General features: G+C 44.0%; 1 protein-coding gene across 1 annotated transcript in view; it reads left to right on the top strand.

Moving 5' to 3' along the window:
- PTPRQ (protein tyrosine phosphatase receptor type Q) overlaps positions 1-18,271 on the top strand; it is a 414,802-nt gene that overhangs the window by 322,822 nt on the left and 73,709 nt on the right. Inside the window, exons 44-45 of the mRNA XM_029597117.1 lie at positions 8,683-8,804; positions 16,997-17,183. Of these exons, the coding sequence (XP_029452977.1) occupies positions 8,683-8,804; positions 16,997-17,183 (309 nt within the window). The remainder of the gene's footprint in view (positions 1-8,682; positions 8,805-16,996; positions 17,184-18,271) is intronic.

Here is an 18,271-nt window from a genome sequence, read left to right as displayed (position 1 = left end):
CACGCAGTACCATGTACATTTCTGTGCGTGCCAAGAAGGAGCAGGAAATGGTTGGGGCATGGTTGAGGTATGGGTGTTTTGCGACGGGGACAAGACTTACCCACGTAACTACGAATTTTAGAAAAGCTGTCCATAGCACGTGTCGGCGTGTTATCCATGTAACTTTATTGCTGGTCCTGACGAGGAGCAAGTCTGAAGATCTTGAGTTTTAGGGCTTTCAGCACAGTGTGAGGGTTTGGGGTCAAGTGATGGGCGTGCAGGGTGAAGAACTAGAGGGGTCTCGATGACCTTGATATCAACTGGACAAACTGATGGACTGATTGTAAAAACTGTTTTTTTCCTCGCACAAGCTTATTTTAAAATCTGCCTGCGTATGTGTGTAAAAGCCGCTAAAACTCTAGCGTAAACGTATGCAGGACATTTACTCAAGCTGCCTCAAAATTACATGCATACATATGCGTGGGACGGATATTTGAAATGATACACGCGTACTTGCGCATACAATATAAAAATGCAGTGTTTCTCGGCTCGTGCACCGATATGCGAGTTTATGGGCGCACACATGTTCCTTTTAAAATGAGCCAGTTAGGGAGCCATTTTCAAAACTGGGCAACTTTGATATGAAGTCTGCAAAAGTTTTCAAAGGAAAAGTATTGAGCATGCATTCACCTTGGGGTAGATTTTAAGAGGCGCGCGAACAGCCTACTTTTGCTTGCGCATCAGACTCAAGCAAAAGTACGCTGGATTTTAGTAGATACGCGTGGAGCCGCGCGTATCCACTAAAATCCTGGATCGGCGCGCGCAAGGCTATCGATTTTGTATAGCCTGCGCGCGCCGAGCCGCGCTGCCTGCCCCCGTTCCCTCCAAGGCCGCTCCGAAATCGGAGCGGCCTCGGAGGGAACTTTCCTTTGCCCTCCCCTCACCTTACCCTCCCTTCCCCTACCTAACCCACCCCCCCGGCCCTGTCTACACCCCCCCCTTACCTTTGTCGGGGGATTTACGCCTCCCGGAGGGAGACGTAAATCCCCGCGCGCCAGCGGGCCTGCTGCGCGCCGGGCCGCGACCTGGGGGCGGGTACGGAGGGCGCGGCCACGCCCCCGGGCCGTAGCCACGCCCCGTCCCCGCCCCCAAAACGCTGCCGACACGCCCCCCGCAACGCCGCGCGCTCCGGCCCCGCCCCCCGACACGCCCCCCTCCGGGAACCCCGGGACGTACGCGAGTCCCGGGGCTCTGCGCGCGCCGGGAGGCCTATGTAAAATAGGCTTCCCGGCGCGCAGGGCCCTGCTCGCGTAAATCCGCCTGGTTTTGGGCGGATTTACGCGAGCAGGGCTCTGAAAATCCGCCCCCTTGTGAATGGCCTGGGGGAAAAAATGCATGCAGATATTTATACTTACTTTTACTGCAGGTCATTCCCGTGACAGTAAGGTGCAGAGATTTGAAAATGTCATCTACACCTTCCTTTCCCCTGCTTAAACCCAGGCCTCTCTACATTTTACCCAGTTGAAACTCTCCCCGTCGTTGATTCCCAGGCAAACTCGTAGGCGAGTATAAGCTGGGCAGTCTTCAGACAGCCAAATTACCTGGTTAAATTGTTTCTAAAAATTGCCTGCCTAGTGATGGGTTAAATTATAAAATTAGTCCATGGAACTAGTTTAATTTGCAGTTCACAGGTGGACTTATAACCAAAGAAAAGTGTTTTGTACAATTTATGCATTCTCCAGGTGATTTTACTGACAGGTGATCATAAGCCCAAGTTATACAGTTCACAGTCAAACTGGGTAAATCCATGCTTAGATCAACTGTGTATCTGTTTCTGCCTGACACCTTCCAGAATGTTTTTTATATACAATTGCAAACCTTTTTGGATAAACAGGGTCTAGGGTGAACATATTCCACAGATAGGAATTCTCCTTGCAGGGATATACGATTTGCCACTGACAAACTTAAAAAGTTTGGGAAGTTTGCACCCTTGTCGTCTAGGGTACTAGCTTCTATTCAAAATGAAATGAAGTGCAGCATGCATGTTGCATAGTTATGAGGAGATTTATACTTACTGGATGGTGGTTCCAACGTTAGTTTATCGCTGTACCTAGTCTTTAGTTGTGGTTGTCATAACACTGTAATGTGTTTTGCTGTTTTTCAATAAAAAAAAATTATTTTTATAAAATATCAAAACAATAACAGGTGAATTTTAAAAGCCCTATGTGCACTGAAGCTGGAAGGCACTCGCACAAGTGGGGCCATGCAAATTTTAAAAAGTGGTCAAGTATGCGTGAATCTACTGGTACGCACACAGAAAAAGGGTCGGGGTTGTGCGTGAGAATGGGCACTCCAGGAAATATGAATGAAACCAGCGCGTACTTATGTGCACCAGCTTGTGCCAGGGTTCTTCTCTGTGTAACTTTACTTCTGCTATGGATGGCATGTAACAAGTAAAACAAATGAGACTAGTCAGCGAAGTTTAAAGATTTGGGGCTAAACGAGTAAAAGGGAGGATTATTAACAAGGGGGGTTAGGAAGTCCTGTCCTTTAACTGGGCAAAGTGAGAATGGACTGGGGAAACTGGTAATTGCATTGGCCAGCGTATCTAATAAAATTCCCCCACCTACGCTGCAGAGGCGGCATTTGCACACACATGCATTCATCCATATAAAATTATGTCCATATGTACGCACATACAGCCTTTTTTATGTCATGCTCGCATAAATGTGTGTATGTTATAAAATGGCTGTGTCCATTAGCGCGAGCCGGCACACGCGTGTACATGTTATTTCATATAGGAACACCGGTATATAAAAATCTAAAAATAAATAAATAAAATGTACACCCACGCGCCTGTTTGAAAGTTAACATTCCTGTATAAACCACGTTAACAATAGATGTCCACTTGACGCAAGTCAAGTCAAGGCAGACTGGTTCAATCTTAGTGTTACCTTGCTGCATTAACGGATTTGTAGAATGATTAGTACAAAGCAAAATTTCTTTAACAATCATCTGAAAAATAATACATTCTAATAATTAATCAATTAATAAACACATTTATTTGATTTACAGTATATACTGCTTTTTGGCACGTCAGAGCGGATTACATTCAGGTAGCACAGGTATTTCCCTATCCCCAGAGGGCTTACAATCATGGACAGTAACTTTGAAACTGGTGTGTGGGCACACATGTGTGCGCATTCGTCGGCCTGCACCCAGGGACATGGCTATTTTATAACTTGCACGGGTGTATGCGCACATGTTATAAAATAGCCTGGCCGCGTGTGCATGTGTGCCAGATTTTAAGTGGGTGCGCGCAAGAATGTGCAAACGCCACATTCACTGCATAAATCAGGGGATTTAAAAAGGGATGCATGCTGACGCCATTTCCAGTTTTACCAGTTCACCCAGTTAAAAGATAGGTCTTCCAAACCCCCCTGGTTTAATAGCCATCAAAACCCTGCAGATCTGCCTGTTATTCTTTACTTTATAACTTACATGGCATCCATAGCAGAAGTAAATTCACGCGGCAGCATCGGCACATACCAGAGCGCGTAAGTACTTACGCGCACATCTCAGCTTCATGCCTCATAATTTCCAAGCCCCCCTCCCTCAGACCATGCCCCGCTCCTTTTTGAAAACTTCTGACATGTGAACACTGCGGGCATTAACGTGCACCTTCAGGCAGCTTTCAAAATCCACTCGGCGTGCCGGAGCCCGACATATTTGTGCATCCTCTAATTAACGCGTGCGTCAGGCTTTCCAAATTCACTTTTAAGTTTGTACCAGAGGCAAATGAGGGTAAAGGTCACAAGGAGCAGCAGTGGGATTTGAGCGTTGGTTTTTTCCTGGTTTGTAGCCCCTGCTCTAACCACCAGGCTACTCTGATTCAAGCAGATCATTCAGAATCATAACTGTCAGTAACGAAACTAACTAGAAATTAAACGAATAATTGATTTTTTTTCCCTCCAAACCCTAGGAATGAAAAACAAAGGTGGTCTATAAATAAAATATTTAATTATATTTTTTATGTAAAATTGTTCATAATCTGCCAACTTCAGGGGAGTACAACACAGTGATAATAAAATAACGAGTAATCAATAATTCAGTATTGCCAATTACCATAAAAATGCCCTAATTACTAGACTGATTGTGCCAATTATAATTACTTATTAATGATTCAATTTGCTTGTGAATGATAACCAAGCAATTTTATTAAAGGCACTAAAACAGCTGACAGCACTCAAATTAGGAAGCACTTTGCACTGTTGTATACCAAAATATGTTCTGTAACACTCTTCTTTCAATATCTGTGCTGAAAACTTGTTCGTTGTGTTCTTTTTTTTTTTTGACTCCTCATCTTTATTAGTTTTATATTTTCAGCAAATGCGTGTTCTTAACATTAATATTGAATTCTGATATTTGTTATTAAAGGGGAACTTTCAAAGGAAAATTCCCCCCTCCCCCCTTTCCAATTGACTAAATTTAGCCACAGAAATGCATAGAAATTTAGCAGGTCAAAGTTGGGGTGTGGTTAGGATGATGATAGGTGGAGAAAAGTTAACTTGTTTGTGTGGATTTTCATCCCTGACCAGCTAATTTAGATGCCTCAAACTAGGCAAAAGAATCTCATGCTAATGTTGACATCAGGAGATATTGCTAATATTTCAGGTATTGTATTACTCAGCTTTTGGTCTTGTTCATTCTTTTGATATTTTTTCTGTAACTGAGTTTTATTTGCCCAGAGCATTTTAGAATCCCCATTAAACTTTGCTTTGCTATTGTAGTTAATGTAGAAGATATTTATATGTTATATAATTAGAGTCCCCAACAAGCTAATGCAGTTGTCAACATATGTCTTCCTTTTTTTGGATACACTTGATCAAAATCAGAAGGTAAAATGTTATCAAATAGTTATTTTCTTCTGAATTTAATATAACTAAATTTAACATGGCAGGTCCTATTCCATTCCCATTTATGGAATATAATTTGTGTTAGCACAGTAGTGCAGTTAAAGATTCAGGGCCAAAGTCCAGCTTTCCATTCTTAAAGAAGTGATGACCTGTATAAAAGAACATAAGATGCCAGACTGGGTCAGACCAAGGGTCCATCAAGCTCAGTATTCTGTTTCAAACAGTGGCCTATTCAGGTCACAAGTACCTGGCAGGATCCTTAGGGGTAGATAGATTCCAAGCTGCTTATCCAAAGAATAAGCAGTGGATTTCTACTTTAATAATGCTTAATGGACTTTTCCTCCAGGAAACTGTCCAAACTTTTTTAAAACTCAGCTACACTAACAGCTTTCACCAAATCTTCTGTCAATGAATTCCAGAGCTTAATTAGGCATTGAGTAAAAAAATATTTTCTCATATTAGTTTTAAATGTATTACCCAGTAACTTCATTGTGTGTCCCCTGATTTTTGTACTTTTTGAAAGAGTAAACAACTGATTAACGTTTACTAGTTCTATTCCACTCATTATTTTATCGATCTCTATCATATCTCCCCTTCGCCTCTTCTCTAAGCTGAAAAGTCCTAACCTCTTTAGCCTTTCCTCACAGGGGAATCATTCCATCCCCTTTATCATTTTAGTCGCCCTTCTCTGTACCTTTTCTAATTCTGCTATATATTTTTTGAGTTGTGATTATCAAAATTGAACACAATATTCAAGATGAGGTCACACCATGGAGTATTACAGAGGCATTATGATATTCTCTGTTTTATTCTCCATTCCTTTCCTAATAATCCCCAGCATTCTGTTTGCTTTCTTAGCTGCTGCTGCACATTGAGCAGAAGATTTCAATATATTTTCAGCGATGATACTTAGATCCTTTTCTTGAGTAGTGACTCCTATTGTGGAACCTTGCATTTTGTAGCTATAATTTGGGTTACTCTTCCCTAAGGGGCTTATTTTAAAAGCCCTACGTGCGCCGAGCCTATTTTGCATAGGCCCGGCGATGCGCGCAAAGCCCCGGGACGCGCGTATGTCCCGGGGCTTGAAAAACGGGGTGGGGCAGGAGCAGTCTGGGGCGGGGGCATGGCCAGAGGCCTCAGTAGTGCCCCTAGGCCGGGGGATCATGCACCGGCAAATTACACCTGCCAGAGGCAGGCGTAACTTAAAAAAAAAAGGTAGGGGGGCGATTTAGGTGCGGCTGGAGGGCGGGTTAGATAGGGGAAAGGAGGGGAAGGTGGGGGGAGGTGGAAGGAAAGTTCCCTCCGAGGCTGCTCCGATTTTGGAGCGGCCTTGGAGGGAACAGGGAAAGCCATCGGGGCTCCCCTAGGGCTCGGCGCATGCAAGGTGCACTAGTGTGCACCCCCTTACGTGCGCCAACCCCAGATTTTATAACATGCGTGTGGCTGCACGCGCATGTTATAAAATCGGGCGTACATTTGTGCGCGCCAGGTTGCACGCACAAATGTACACCCGCGTGTACCTCTTAAAATCCAGCCCTAAGTGCATCACTTTGCATTTGTCCACATTAAATTTAATTTTGTATTTGCATGCCCAATCTCCCAGTTTTGCAATGTTCTCTTGCAATTTCTCACAATCCTCTTGTGATTTGACAACTTTTTATAATTTTGTGTCATCAGTAAATTTGATCACCTCACTTGTTGTTCCCCTTTCCAGGTCTTTTATAAATATATTAAAAAGCATCGGTCCCAGAACAGATCCCTGGGGAACTCCACTATTCACCTTTTTCCATTGGGAAATTTTACCGTTTAGCCCTATTCTCTGTTTTCTATCTTTTAACCAGTTGGTAATCCACAATAGGACACCGCCATCTAACCCATGACTTTCTATTTCCTAAGAAGTCTCTCGTGAAGGACTTTGTAAAATGCTTTCTGGAAATGCAGATACACTATATTAACTGGCTCACCTTTATTCACATGTTTATTTAAACCCTAAAAAAAAGTAGCAAATTGGTGAAGCAAGATTTCCCTTGGCTTTGTCCAATTAAACTCTGCTTATCTATAATATGTTCAACAATTTTGTTCTTTATGATAGTTTCTACCATTTTGCCTGGCACGGACATCAGACTCACTCATCTGTAGTTTCCTGAAATCACCCCTTGATCCCCCTTTTAAAAATTGGCTTTACGTTGGCAACACTGGCAACCCTCCATGTGAGGATGGCTGAGCAAAGCTTCACTCTCTGGAGTCAGGAAACACGCTGAATGCAGCTTTTCTTCTTGCAACTTTACTTTTATTAACATTAACAGCACTCCAATAAAAACAGTGACTGCCTGCCTTTGCAGTTCCTTTCCATTTCCTTCCAGTTAGGTCAGAGCTGCATTCTTCTAGAGACTTAGGGGCCTCTTGAACTCAGCTGGGCTCACAAACGTATTCCCCTCCCAGCAGGGTCTCACCCTAGAGCTCTGGCCCTCTGTAGGAGTTAAGGTGGCCCAGGCTAAATGCTTGGTCCCATACATGCTAAAAAGGGGGAAAGCAGGTCACGTCATCACATTCCAGTCTTCAGGTACCATAGACGATGTTAATGATGGTCTACACATTTCCATTAACAGGTCCTCAATGTCATGTCTCAGTTCTTTCAGCACTCTGGGATGTATATCATTTGGTCCAAGTGATTTGCCCTAGTACATCTTCGAGGGACTCTGTGATTTGTTTCATTTCTTCTGAATCATCACCTTTGAATATCATTTCTGGCACGGGTATATCTCTTACATCTTCCTCCATGAATACCGAAGCAAAAAATTAATTTAGTCTCTCTGCTATGGCTTTTTTCATCCCTAACTGTCCCTTTTACCCCTTGATTATCTAATGGTCCAAATGACTCCCTCACAGGTTTCTTTACTTCAAATGTATCTGAAAAAGGTTTTGAGATTTTGCTTCTTTTCACGTTCTCTCTGGTGCCTTAGCTTGCTTTAACAGGAGGGAATACATTTAAGGCCAAATTTCATGGGTAACCTGAGTACTACATATTGCAGGGTTGATTATAAGTTTTATAAATTTGAATTTTGCACCATATTTCAATATTTGCCCAATTTACTTCTGCTGTAATTAAACACGCATTGCTTTCTTTAACCTCTAGAAATGTTTGTGCAAGTTTTGGATTGCTCATGTTTTATAGAAAGAAAAGGGATCATCAGTAGAAGCTATCATGCTACATAAATTCCATGAGGGCGACAAGTTTGGTGAAAAAGTCTGTGGGAATGTGGGGAGGGAGTAATATGGATATTACGAGACCGCTCAAGACAAAAGGGAAGACGCAAAGAAATCGAGGGCCAAGCCATAAAATGCCAGCGTTCGTGTTTCGGTTCTGTAGTTTTCATGGTCAACAATATGTGCAAAAGGAAAAAAAATCTGGGCACAATGTCAGTGAACTGCATGGTGTGTCACAGTATTGGCCTTCAAAGGCATGAGTGGGACCAATATCAGGAAAAGGAAAAAATCTTAAGAGCTCTTCCGAAGAGTTATAAGAAAAGTATTCTAGTTGAATATCTTGATAGAAATTTTATAGGAATCTCAATGCCTCTTTCTTGCATCTGAATTTTATGAATGTATGTTTCTAGAGTTTGCCTTCAAAGGAAGCATTCAATGATATATGTAAGCCTGCAGAAATTATTTTTGTCCAGTTAGGTCCAAAGGTTTGGGGGTTTTTTATTTCTAATTTTTACATATAACCAAAAATATTTCCTGTGCACTAAGACATATTAATTCACAGAATTGTGTCTTTTCCTAGCTCCAGATCAACCTCCTGAAAATGTAACCGTCATCGCCACGTCATTCCAGAGTATGTACATCACTTGGAGGGAGCCTGCGGAAATTGCTGGACCAACATCTTACCTTATAAATGTTTCCTCGGTAAAAACATTTGTATTCTTTCATTTTCCTGGCACTTACGTCATTAGACAGACAATAGTTGTCTCTGAAGCAGCAGGCAGGCCTATTGCAGAGTAAAGGAGACACCTTAGGCCACAAAGAGATCCCTATTCAGTAAGCCGGAAGCGGACAAGTTATCCGGCTAACTTATCACGAGTATTCAGCTGAACAAGTTTCCTGCTGATACACTCAGCTAAAGTTTATCCGGATAACTTTAAACCTAACTGATTATATTTGAACATAACAGGTTAGGTTTAAAGTTATTTAGATATGTATACTCAGATACATTTAATATTAATGGGCTACATTCAAAATATACCTGGTTAAGTATCAAAAAACCATCTTCCAGGCCAGCAAGCCCAAAGCCCACTGCTTTGTCTCCAAAATCAGTGAAAATGAAGTTGGGCATAGCTCCTGATCCCCCCCCCTCCTCATGGCGGCCTGAGAAGCCTCCCTCCACCTCCCCGCCCCTCCCTCTTCCCCCACCTCACATTTGTACCGCAGCCGATGGCCTCGGAGGTTTTGGATGTTGTGAGTGGGGCCCGGATCCCACGCATCGTTTTCCAAACTGGGAGCAGGTGGGGAGGCTCCTCGGTCCGTTACAGCTCGCAACTTTATTTTAATTCTCTGGGGGGGGGGGGGGGGGGGGGGGGCGGGATTGGACACTATGCCTGGCAAGATATTTCATGATTTTCGGGGGTGGAGAGGTGGGGGGGATCGAGCCTTTCATTTCATTTACTGTCCTTAATATCCCGCTTTTTAAGTATGTTATCCACGTGGTGGTTCAAGTACATTTTAAAATTAAAATAATAATGAACAGCCTAACAGACATAAAATTATAAAACAATCATACAAGTAGCAGAATAAAAACCAAACTTGTACAAAAATATTGCCGTCATATCCACAGTTTATATAGTTTGATATGCCACTTTACCGAGCTGAGTAGCATCTCTGTACAGACTGCTTAAATATTCTCATATGGTTTGCTAAAAAAACAAGTCTTCACTGCTTTCCTGAAATTTAGATATTTCGAGGTGGAGTGAACGTTGATTGGTAGAGAATGCCAGAGTGAGGGCTGATACTGATGAAATACAAGGTATGGGAAATGAAGTTTAACAAATAGAAACAAAACTAGAAAAAACATACAAGGTGATAACTTTTTATTAGACTTTCTTGACTTTGGGGTAGATTTTAAAAGGAGAGTGTGCGGCGTACATGTGCGCGTGCTACCTGGCGCGCGCACATGTCTGCCTGATTGTGTAACTTGCGCGCCCAGGCGCGAGCAAGTTATAAAATCAAGGGTCGGCACATGCAAGAGGGTGCACAACCTAACCTTCCCACCCCCTTCCCCTAACCTTCCCCCCCCAGACCTATTCTAACCCCTCCAAAATTGTTATCTTACCTTTTGCGCCTGCTGGCAGCCTGCCATCCCGCAATCCTTCAACACAGCGGCAATGGCCACTGTGTTGGAGGCCTCTGGCCCAGCCCCCATATAGCCCCTTTAGTAAAGCCCCGGGTCTTACACACGTCCCGGGGCTTTACGCTCGTCGCTGGGCCTTTTTAAAATAGGCCCGGCGCGTGTAATCTTTTGAAAATCCGGCCCTTAGCTATTAAGAGCTAATACCCTCTTTCTCAAGTCTTAATAGAATAAGGAAAAGATGAGAATACCATTGCAAAATATGAAAAGCAGCTGTGGCAGCAAATGCCCTCCTGCTGGTTAAAATTGGGACTCTCCAGAATGGTAAAGAGCCATTCCAGGGGGGATTCCTTCTTTGATTGCAGGGGTAGGTAGGTAGGTTCCATCGTCATGGGAAGGAGTTCCATTTTGTTAGGGGCTTCTGGCCTATTGTGTTCAGGGAGGTCTGGGATGCTTTGTCTTTGGGGATTCTGGGGCTGTAATAGGGAAGGATGTTGGAACTCCATGTTGGGGTGCTGGGGCTTGATGGGGGGAGAAAGCCCCTATACTAGCTGTCCATCTCACTTTGGGTTGATAATACAGGGAATCTTGAGAGGTAGGTAGCATGTTTGCTATACTTTTTTGTGTTAACACTTGCAGCACACTTCTTACCATGTACATGCTAAAATTTAGTGCATTGCTTGTGGCCTTTTAGCATATGCATTAAATCGTTTTAGTGAGTACACACGAAAAACATCTTCACCGAAGGTTTTAGATCAACACTTCCCAAACCTGTCCTGGGGACCCCCAGAGCCAGTTGGGTTTTCAGGACATCCACAATGCATATGCATGAGTTAAATTTCCATATATTGAGTCTCTATGCTATGCAGACTTATTTCCTGCTTCTTCATTGTGGAGATCCTGAAAACCCGAGTGGTTGTGGGGTCCCCAGGACAGGTTTGGGAAGCCCTGTTTTAGAGCATATATGTTTTACTACAGCTTTTACCACTCTTTTTACATAAACAGTGGTAATGCCCTCCCAAATTTTATAAACAGTACAAAGCTCACAGACAGTAATAATACCCATCCAAAATAAAATAGTCCCAAAGGGCAAGCCCACAAGACAAGGACGTCAGTTATTAACAATATTCAGACCTTCAGACAATGACATTGCCTTATATATACTGACAACATATTATTAATATATGACAGGTTAATTTCAAGAAAACCCAATTAATAGATAACATACAAACAGTATATAGTGCCCTCCCCTTTTCATTCTGCATATATATTTTGAACTATATCAAGCTGATGAGTAGGCGCCAAACAATCTGCATTCAGGTAGTCACGGAGTTTATTCCTATGTTTACACTTTATTCCAGGGCTCCCCAAAGCTGTCCTGGTCACCACACAGCCATTCGGGCTTTCAGGATATCCAGAATGAGAATGCATGAGAACAATTTGCACGTGCTAATCTCCAGAGTTACCTCATGCATATTCACTGTGGATATCCTGAAAACGGCTTGGCTGTGGTGTCCTCAGGACAGGGTTAGGAAGGCCTGCTCAGTATCTTCAGTGTCTTTTCAGATTCCCTATTTCCCCTTTACCCTGGACTGTCTCCCGTTCTTCATAATCCTGGACAAGGCAATCTGCTGCCCGAGGTGAGGGATGAGATGGCACTCCCGGCCTCCCCAACCACCCCCTGCCAGGCACGGCAGAGGTCAAATTATCAAGGGGGCCAAGGGGGGAGGGACCCTTTGAGTTGTGGCCCTTTCAGGGACTTGAAATGCTGCAAAAGGGTTTTTGGTGTTTCTCGAGGCGAGGCAGATAGTGCATCAGTGATCATATTATTTATTTATTTATATTCTGCTTTTCAGGCACTTCAGAGTGCATTACATTCAGGTACTGGAGGGATTTCCCTCTCCCCAGATGGCTCACAATCTAAGGGATAAATGTACTAAGCCTCGATAGGCGATTAACTTGCAAAAAAACAGCATCTATCGAGCAGTAGTGGCATATTGCGGTGATATTGCATGATATTTGACCCCCAAAATCTGTCCCTATTGAAATTAGCTGCTTTGCGTGCATTTGCATGCATACATTTTTCAGAAGCATGCAAAACAGATAATGCATAGGTAATCCTATGCAAATAAAATAACCAGAAATAAGGGAAGCTGCGTTGTTATAAAAATAACCCCCCCCCCTCTCATTGTATCCAAACTCCTTGGGGGGGTCTGTTTAGACCCCTGCCCAACCCCGCCATCTGCCGAGGTGACGCAGTCTTAAAAAATTAACAAAACTAGGAATGATTGTCGTGCAGCGTCATTCTGCCTCCCCTTGCCAAACCCTTCCCTTTTCATCAAATTTGGCCCCCCCAACTAAATAACCTCCTCGCACTCCCCCCAGTATCAGCACCTCCACCCCCTGGATCCCCCCACCGTACAACATAATCTCTGGTAGTCCAGCTACCCCAGCCGACCCACCTGTCACTTAAAAGGAATCCCTGCCGAAAGCGCCTTACCTTTAAAAAGGGTCCCTGGTGGTCCCGTGGCAGCCCCGGGCACTAGACCAGCAGAGTACAAACAAAGACCAGTCAGCGCCAGTACAAAGGGGGCACTCAGGCCCCCACTGTACCACCCAGGTGTTTTTTTTTTAAGTTAAGTAGGATCTGGTGTGTGTAGGGGGGGTCCCCAGACCACCAGGGAACTCTTTTATGCGCATGGGAGTGGGGGTGGCTCCACCAGACTACCATGGAGGTCCGGGGGTGGGGAGGTCTGATACTGGGATGGTAGAGGTGTTTGATTCATGGGGGATGCGTATTTAGTTGGCGGCAAATTTGAAAAAAAGAGGCCGGTTTGGCAATGGGTGGGGCATTGTTACTTTTTATGCTGAGCCACCTGGACAGGCGGTGAAGGGTGGACAGAGCTCCAGACAGACCCCCGGGAGGTTTGACCACCGTGGGAGGGTGGGTTATTTTTGGGCTGCATGGCTCTTTTTTTTTTTTTTTTTTTATATTTCTTTATTGAAATTTTTATATTACACAATATCATTAGAAAAGAAATAAACTGTGCGGATCATTAGGAGAACACACTTTCCCAGGCCCTAGGCATAGTGGGCTGCCAAAGTGCGATTTCCCCGTTTCCCCACAATATTTTTATTGCAGACTTTTCCCCCGATAAAACATTTCATGGGCAAACAGCAAACATATATTTTTTTAAGTTATTGAAAATTTGACACATCAGATAACACCCAGCAATTAAAAGTAATAATAAAAAATATATCCCTGCTCTCCATATCTGTGATATTTTGTTTTTCAGTCTCCCTGAAATTGCTCTGGATTGCAGTAAGGGCTCTCTCTCTCGCACACACTTAAACACACCCGCTCTCATACACACACACCCATGATCTCATACACATCCACTCTCACATACACAGGCTCTCTATCCCTCCCTCACATACATGCACTCACTTACCCTCTCTCTCACCCACACACATGCACACAGGCTCTCACGCACACCCTCTTCCTCACACAGACTCTCAGGAATCTAGACTCTCACATGCACCCTCTCTCTCTTTCTCAGACAGACATACACAGGCTCTCACACAAACTCTCTCTCAGACACACAAGCAGATGCATACAGGTTCTCCTACATACCTTCTCTCTCTCTCTTTCTCTTTCTCTCTCATACACATACAAACACACTCACACATCCTTAGAGGCTCTCTCTCTTACACACTCACACATTCACATAAGCTGTCACACACACATGCACACATTCACACAGGCTCTCTCACTTGCAGGCTCTCACACTCTCCTACACACTCATTCATTCAGGGTCTCTCCCTCTTTTCTTCAGCCATGGCAGGATGGGGTCCTACATGGCCCCACTGTCCTTTGGACTGCAGTGGAATTGGGTCCTCCATGGCATCTCCACTCTTTGGACCGCAGCGGGATGCCGTGATCAGGACTCTCTATGGGCCTCAGTGGGATGGGGTCTGCCGCAGCCCTATCAGGCTTCTCTTCAGGCCATGGTGGGATGGGTCCACCATGACTCTGTCAATTCTCTCTTTGGCTATGGGCACATTGGTAATCATGTCTACGACAAGATGATGTGGCCGCCGCAGGAGCATTTTGGGCGGGGGAGGGGGGGGAGGCACTTTTTGCTCCCCTTCAGTGACCTCACTTTGCCTAATGATAGAATTGCCTCTGGGGGTCGGAAGTGGGGGGGGGGGGGGGTTCGGAAGTGAAAGAGGGAGAGTAAGGGGCTCAAAAGGGTTTTGGAAGGGGATATTAAGATGAGGAAGGGGTGTGGTGTGGTTCTTCTACCGTAGATCTCAGTTATGCACTTCCTATACATCACAGCATCGCCCTGTCCTTGGATGGGCCTTGACAACTGTGCTTTAGGATTTTTAGATTTCATAACCATTTTTTATTTTACATTATTACACACATTTTAATCCTGGACTTTTCGACACAAATATGTGAAGGATTTGTCCAGCAGCTTTGCAGAAAGTGATAAATCTGGAGGGTCCTGCTCTTTGTCTTATCAGGATTTTAATAATGAATGATGAATAAGCGGGTAAATTCATGCCTCTTGCTCGTAAACCAGACTGCCAGGTCAGGAAGGATTTCTTGAATAGAGAAGCTAGATTATTCAGATAAGTAGAATAATAAAATGTGACAGGCTTAGGACGATGGCACCTCTGTCTCTTATGAAATTGTAAAATGCCATTCACATATCATCCCTGTGTGATATATAGAGTGTGTAGAAAACGCATCTCACCTTGATAGTCAGCTCAGGAAATGAACATCGGTTTAGTTCATGTGAAACTTTGCTTGAGGTTAACTCTCAGCGGGGATGGAGAAGCACATCTGTCAAGTGAAAAATATGCTCCATTTAACCCTACTACCTCAGCAGCTGCATCTAATACAAACTTCACCCAGTGGGACAACAACTCTGCAGACTATATAGCTACCTAATCTGCTTTTAAACTTACCCAATAATGAAACCATCAGCCCAGAAACCGATATGAAAGGCCGGAGTCACCCAAATTCAGGATGCCAGCATTTTCTTTCCCTAAGCTATTTGTTGGCTTTAGCTAATAAACCCCCTTTGTCTGGGTTTTAAGGGCTGAATTTTTATAACTACGCGCGGGCGTAGATTTGTGCGTGCAACCCAGCGCGCACAAATCTACGCCCGATTTTATAACATGCACGCGCAGCCACGCGTGCATGTTATAAAATCCGGGGTCAGCGCATGCAAGGGGGTGCACACTTGTGTACCTTGTGGGTGCCGAGCCCTAGGGGAGCCCCGATGGCTTTCCCCGTTCCCTCCGAGGCCGCTCTGAAATCGGAGCGGCCTCAGAGGGAACTTTCCTTCCACCCCCCCCCCCCTCCACTTTCCCCTCCCTTCCCCTATCTAACCCGGCCCCCAAACCCTACCTAAATCCCTCCCCTACCTTTATTCTGCTATTTACGCCTGCCGGCCGGCTGCCAGCACACAATACCCCGGCACGGCCACTGTGCCGGAGACCTCGGTCACGCCCCCGGACCGGCGCCCCGCCCCCCTCCCTCCCCTTTTTCAAAGCCACTGGACATGCGCGCGTCGCCGGGCCTATGCAAAACAGGCTCGGCGCACGTAACCCCCCTGCGCCCATGAATCCAGGATTTACGCATGCGGGGCTTTTACAATCCTCCCCTAAGTGTGGCCCTCACGCAGAATCACATAATACATTTTGTTATGGAGGTTGGTCACAGTGGGCACGAGTCTTGTAATCTCGTTCATGTTTCATTTCCCGATGTCGCCAACCTCTGGAACTGCCCTGAAGGAACCGTGTTCCAGAGCGGAGGGGGTTACTGGAGCATCTGCTTTAGCGCTGCCTGCTGTGCTCGATAAGTAATCTTTTTGCAGTTCAGGATAGATTTTTTTTTTTTTTTTTTTTTTTGCTGAATATTTCAAAAATATCTGCTTTTACCACAATTGCTAATTGTATTCCTGCCCTATTATTTGCCATCCAGAGTCAGAAGAACAAAATGAGGTTAACAAAACTCTTCTATAATTTTGTTAGTTACGGCATCCAGTTCAATTTTTCTTTAAAAGAAACTTTAAGCTACTCTTCGCAAGTTTTACAATGGGAACTGAATTGCATATAAATATGTTGTGCTTAGACTGAGGGACCTTAGTAAATAAGTCTTTATATCCTTTTTGTATTTGGATTCAAATTCTTTGAATTATCAATGTAGTAGTAATTAATTTACATTTATTACATGATATTTTTTCTTTCATATGGTATATTTGAATGTGGGAAAGCAGGTTATCAATGTAGCTTTAAACAGAAAAGTGCATTATGAAGATAATAATTTGGAAATGAAAATCTAATTTTAAAAGGAATTTGCCTGAGTAACTAAGTAGTTACCCAGATAAATTCCCAAGGCTGAAAATTACCCCACATCTCAGCAGGCAAAAGTGCACATGCTGTTTCACAAAGCATTGGATTAGGGCAATGAAGACAAAACACACACAGAGATTTCATTCTGAGCACTCTGCGTGCACTTTATGGTGAATGCTGTGCAGCTGCTCTAATATGAAAAAAAAAAAAAGTTCTCACTATCCCTACTAGCTGTGAATTTTCAAAGGGAAACTCTGCAGGGAGTTTCCCTTTCAAAATGAGGTTGCAGGGTTTGAAAATTGCCTCTGTATGTGTGATATTTCTCCCAGGATCCTGTATTCTGAGTGTTTTATGTATAGTTTTGCATTGATTCTTTTTTTTTTAATAGGTAGATAGCAGCGATTATAAAATGACATTCACAAAGATGACAAATGAGAGCAAAATCTTGGAAGTGTTTGATTTAAAACCATTTACCAGGTATTCTGTAGTGGTTATCGCCTTTACAGGAAGTTATGATGCAGCTTATATCGAAGGCAAACCTAGTGTTCCAGTAATTGCCACCACCCTTGAGACAGGTATGTTGGCCCTTTCCGTTATAATGTATTTTAGTTTAAATATGTGCCCATCAAAGAAAGTTAGATCTGAATGTCATGAGATCTGGTTTCACTTAAAAAAAAAAATGCAACAACCAACTGATTTTCAGAAATTTCATTTTTATCTCAGATTTTTTTATTTTCAGAATTTTGTCTGTTGACTTGTTCCTAATAATACTGAAAAGGAGGAAAGAAAAAGATCTTTTCCTTCCTTAGACATACTGCACACTAGGGGGCAGATTTTAAAAGCCCGGCGATGCACGCAAGCCCCAGGACGTGCGTACGTCCCGGGGCTTGAAAAAAGGGGCGGGGTGTGGGTGGGGCAGGGGCGTGGCCAGAGGGCTTCGTAGGGCCGCTTTTCGGAGCAGCCTCGGAGGGAACAGGGAAAGCCATCGGGACTCCCCTAGGGCTCGGCGCGCGCAAGGTGCACAAGTGTGCACCCCCTTGCGCGCGCCGACCCCGGATTTTATAACATGTGCGCGGCTGCACGTGCATGTTATAAAATTGGGCGTAGATTTGTGCGCGCCAGGTTGCGCACACAAATCTACGCCCACACGTAGGTACTAAAATCTGGCCCTAGGGATTTACAGGGATTTATTTTTTCATTCTGGTTGGATTTTATTCATTTTTGTATTATTTGTTTCAGAAAATAGTGCATGCTATTTGCAAACAGTACGTGCTATTTTCTGAAATGAATGAACCTGAAACTTTTGGGGCTTTCTGAGGGATTGTGCATTCCTTTGGGGGAAAATGGACTAAAAATAAATGCATGCTTCGGTTTCGGTTGCCATTCATTTTAAAATGAATGCCTACCCCTACTGCACACTGTTTTCCAAGAATTGTGCCAAAGGCATAGTAGGAGGCAAATAAAATCATTTAGAAATTTTAGCCAGGGTGATATTGATATGTCCCAAGGACACAGACTGATGTCTGCCTTCAAGGTGTCATCTGGAAGTGCTCTTGCAGCTGAGCGCTTAAAAGTTTAGGAATTTGCCACAGTTCCTCCTCTGCCCCTCTGCCAGACAGGACAGTTCACCCGTTCACCTCAACTCACCCTCTCTGCCTCTGGA

This window comes from Rhinatrema bivittatum, chromosome 4 (genome assembly GCF_901001135.1).
Source record: "Rhinatrema bivittatum chromosome 4, aRhiBiv1.1, whole genome shotgun sequence".
Lineage (NCBI taxonomy): Eukaryota > Metazoa > Chordata > Amphibia > Gymnophiona > Rhinatrematidae > Rhinatrema > Rhinatrema bivittatum.
The sequence above is the reverse complement of the archived record's forward strand: the minus strand, read 5'-3'. Positions and strand labels throughout refer to the sequence as shown.